The sequence below is a fragment of the Chrysochloris asiatica genome, unplaced genomic scaffold (genome assembly GCF_000296735.1).
Source record: "Chrysochloris asiatica unplaced genomic scaffold, ChrAsi1.0 scaffold00097, whole genome shotgun sequence".
NCBI lineage: Eukaryota > Metazoa > Chordata > Mammalia > Afrosoricida > Chrysochloridae > Chrysochloris > Chrysochloris asiatica.
The window spans coordinates 4389218-4393081 of record NW_006408615.1 but is presented as its reverse complement, the minus strand read 5'-3'; the positions used below and the strand labels follow the sequence as shown (position 1 = coordinate 4393081).

Below are 3864 nucleotides of genomic sequence, written 5' to 3'. Positions count from 1 at the left end.
GACAGCCACATCTTTTTTCCGCGGAACGGCTGCGACAACTTTGCGGTTAGCATCCCAGCCCTTACCCACCGAGCGACCAGGCTCTTCGGTTCCTAGAAGGCAGTCCAGGGGGCATCCCAGCGTCCCACACGGGCCTCAACTCTAAGAACCGCGGAGCTCTGGCTTGGCTCAGTGATCTGGGGCGTGTGACCTCCACGAAACACCAACAAAGCGTCTCGGTCCGTGACCGCCCAGCGCGCCGTCGGCGTCGCGCTTTAATGCCGTCAGGCGTCCGGTGCCACGCGTCACACGCCGCCTGGGACCGAGGCGGGACTTCCGGCCGTGAGGAGCCACAACTTCCGGAGAGAGGCGGAAGAGCCTGTGGGCTCTGCGCTCTGGACTCTCGGGACCTCTGGAGGACCACCCAGGAGATTGGAGCGGGTCACTGGGGGCCAGCCGGCCACGCTGCGGTGTCGGGCCGCGAGGCTGAGGGATGAGGAGGGGCCATGGCCAGCGACGGGGCCAGGAAACAGTTCTGGAAGCGCAGCAACAGCAAAGTCCCGGGCAGGTGGGTGTGACGGGGCGCGCGGGGTCGGGTCAGGGGTCAGAGGTCACAGGTGGGGGCGGCGCCCTGCGGGGCTGCGGGTGCCGTGGAGGTCTGGGAAGCGCTAACCTGGGCGTGGGGACACCGTTTCGGGGGGCAGCGGGGGTCGGTCATAGGGTCTGGGAGGTGACAGCGAGCGGTGGAGGGTGGAGGGGTCACTGGCAGGCTCCGGGGACGCCGGAAGGGACTGGCCCAAGTCATGCTGGGCAGTTTGGGTGGGCAGCTGGCTGGGGGGCGTCCCACGCCCTGGTCTCAGCTGGAGGGTTCCACAGTCCTCGCCGGTCGGCGTTGGTGGCTTGGCATTGGCGCCCCAGCCAGGGCCCTGGGGAAGGAGACTTGCTCAAACCTCGCATAAAATCAGAAGATTCGAGACAGGCCGGTGGCAAGAATGTGCAACAGAGTCTGTTGTGTCCAGAGATGAGTCTTCCCAGTGACACGGATGAACTGTGACATTAAAGTCAACTCCCATGTAGTCTCGTTCAGAAGCCGAGAGGTTTGACCCTCGTGTTCATGATGAACAGTGGCATTTAAATGGCAGAACTGTGAACTTTAGGAGTCAGTGGATCCCGTCTGAAAAGAGGGATTTGCACGTTGGCAGACATAATGACTGGATGAAGGGGGTCGCTGAAGGTGACCGGGATCGTGCTTGATGGAGAAATAGTAAGGCCTTTCATTAAAATCTGTGGCATGTCCAGGAGGAGGGGACAGTTTCGGAGTGGTGACTAGAAGTTCCTCCCGGTGACTGGACAAATGCTGTAGAATATTGTTGTTGTGAAGTGCCGACAAGTCGGTTCCGACCCATAGTCATCCTGTATAGGGTTTCAGAGGAGCAGCTGGTGAGCTTGAACCGCCGACCTTGCAGTTCAAATGGCTTTGCAGTCTGGTGCATTAACCCACAGCTCAGGAAAAGAGTTTGAGGAAGGAGCTATGTGAAAGATTGGTCTTGGGGTTTGCGCCCCCCTGCAGTCTAAAGGTGCTGTGGGATTGGCCTTGGGCTACTGACTGCATGGGTGGGATTCAAACCAACCAGCCACTGCTTGGGAGAAAGATGAGGCTGTCTGCTCCTGTAAGGATTTACCGTCTTGGAACCTCGACATACAGTCGCTGAGTCAGGGTCCACGTCAGGACAGTGGATTTGCGGCTTTAAGGAGGGAGACCCTGAGAGAGGCAGACTAGAGGCACTGAGGCTGCAGCTGGGGGTTCAAGCCCAGCGATGGATGTGAGGATGGAGCAGGACAAGGGCACTTTACGTAGGGTTGCTGACTCGGAGCCGATTACGTGGAACCTAACAACAGGGACGAGTCTCAGCAGCCACACAATCCTGGTTCTTAGTCCACTGAGATGTGAGAGGCCTGGCCGCTGCACGTAGACCTTTGGTCAGAGGCCATCTCGAGGTAATCAATGAGATAGCCTAAAGCCAGGCGCTCTTAGCCTTTGACCCGATGCTGTGCTGTGTCTTGGGCCCTTCTGAGAGCAGCTCGTAGGTGGAAATAGGGGAGCTGTCTGTGCAAAGGACAGGGCAGAGGGGTGAGGGGGCGTTCCTGAGAGAGGCCTGCACAGCTGCTCTGGTCCTCTCCCTCCTGTGACCTCACCGCTGGCAGAGCCAGCATTTTGGGGACAGGCTGGAAGTCAACTCCCTGCAGGATGGCTTGTGAAGCATGCTTTGTCCTCTACGATGACCTCCCCGTGGGGACCCTAGCTGCTTGGTTACTTGTCAGCTGCTTAGCGGGGTACTCGCAGCAGCGATCCTACCAGGTTCCTGGGGCCTTGCCAGTGCTGTCAAGTCTCCAGGCTTCCTGTGATTGTAGTACAGACCTCCGCACAGCAAAACTCACAGAAGGAGGAACACACCCGCTAGAGAAACCAAGGCAGCCTGGACACTGTGAAGGGATGTTAACCTAGCATGACCCTTAATAATGACCCCTTGTGGTGACAGTGGCCTTTACTGAGCGTGGACCATGTGCCAGGCACTATTCTTGGTACTTTTCACGGACTCTTTTCTGAGTGCCTATTGTCTTATGGTTTGTCCTCCAAGCAACACTGAGGTGGGCTTGGATCAAAACCCCTTTGTTGTTTCCCTGGGAGTGCCATGCAGGTAGTATGACGTCTCAGTCCTGTCAGACCTCAGACCTCACCACTCTCCTGCGCAGCCATCAGCCCTCAGCAAAGTGTCGCGGGTTGAAGAGCACTCCCTCCAATGACTGAGTATCTAGACCTTCAGAATGTGACCTTCTGGGCAGCAGGGTGTTTACAGATGTGATCAGTTAAGAAGCTCGAGATGAAATCTTCCTGCATTTAAACCCAGTGGCTGGTGACTTTGTAAGCGAAAGGAGAGGGGTTTTGTACCACAGTCATAAGCATGTTGAGACGACAGTCCCATGAAGATGGAGAGGAAGAGTGATGCAGCTACAAGCCAAGGAGTGCCGGGGTGCCAGGAACAACCAGAAAGTAGGCAGAAGCAAGTGGGCATTCTCCCCGAAGGCCTGCAGAGAGCGTGGCCTTGCAGACACCTTGGTTGGTGGGTGTTTCACGTCTGGTATTGTGACTACAGTGTTTCTGTTTTTAAACCACCCAGCCTGTGGTAAGTGGTTCGTGCACAGTGAAGTGCTGCTGCAACCAATACCTGAGCAGGTGGAAGGCTCTGAGACGGGAGACACACGGGAGGTGCGCCTGCTCTTCTGATGGCTTCGGCCCCTGTGAGCTGCATGGGAAGGCGGCAGGGTTTTGAGGCTGTCACGGCAGCAGCTGCCAGCCTGGCCTGGAAGATGCAGATGAGACAAAACACAGGAAGGTGGTTGGACTCCAGACGTCTGCTTGGCTGTGAACGAGTGCTGCCCTCCAGGAAGAGGAGGCATGGCGGCAGAGCGATCCAATTCATGAGTTGCCCTGCTGGGTTACAGGCCTTGGACCAGTGAGCCCCTTATCCTTCCGTTCTCCTTCTCACAGCGTGGGGACACCTCTCCTACATCTGCACCACCATCGTCCGTTGGGAGCAGGCCACCTGGTTTTTGGGTGTCACTTTCCTCGTGTGTGGAGAGGAATTGTGCCCCAGATGGGCCATCCCCAGTCTCAGCCACAGCTGCGTTGGGCAGTGTGATTGGAGACTGAGCCTGTATTTAGAGAAGGTTTTATACTTAGGGTTGCTGATGGGGCGTGTTGAGACGGGGTGTGTATGTTTTACATGTGGGAGGGACGTGACTGTCAGAGGACCAGGGAGCAGGCTGTCGCATTTGGACGGATGGTGGTTTTACATGTAGGAGGGACGTGACTGTCAGAGGACC

The 3864-nt window shown here is 57.2% G+C and overlaps 1 protein-coding gene and 1 pseudogene across 2 annotated transcripts in view; one reads left to right on the top strand and one right to left on the bottom strand.

The window, feature by feature from the left end:
- Positions 1 to 485: 485 nt before the first annotated feature.
- Positions 486 to 3864, top strand: part of TBC1D22A (TBC1 domain family, member 22A) — a 288569-nt gene continuing 285190 nt past the window's right edge. For both annotated transcript variants that reach the window (XM_006866828.1, XM_006866827.1), the window contains exon 1: positions 486 to 547. In XM_006866828.1, coding sequence (XP_006866890.1) covers positions 486 to 547 — 62 coding nt within the window. The remainder of the gene's footprint in view (positions 548 to 3864) is intronic.
- The window catches only part of LOC102832906, a 19611-nt pseudogene continuing 16394 nt past the window's right edge, over positions 648 to 3864 (bottom strand).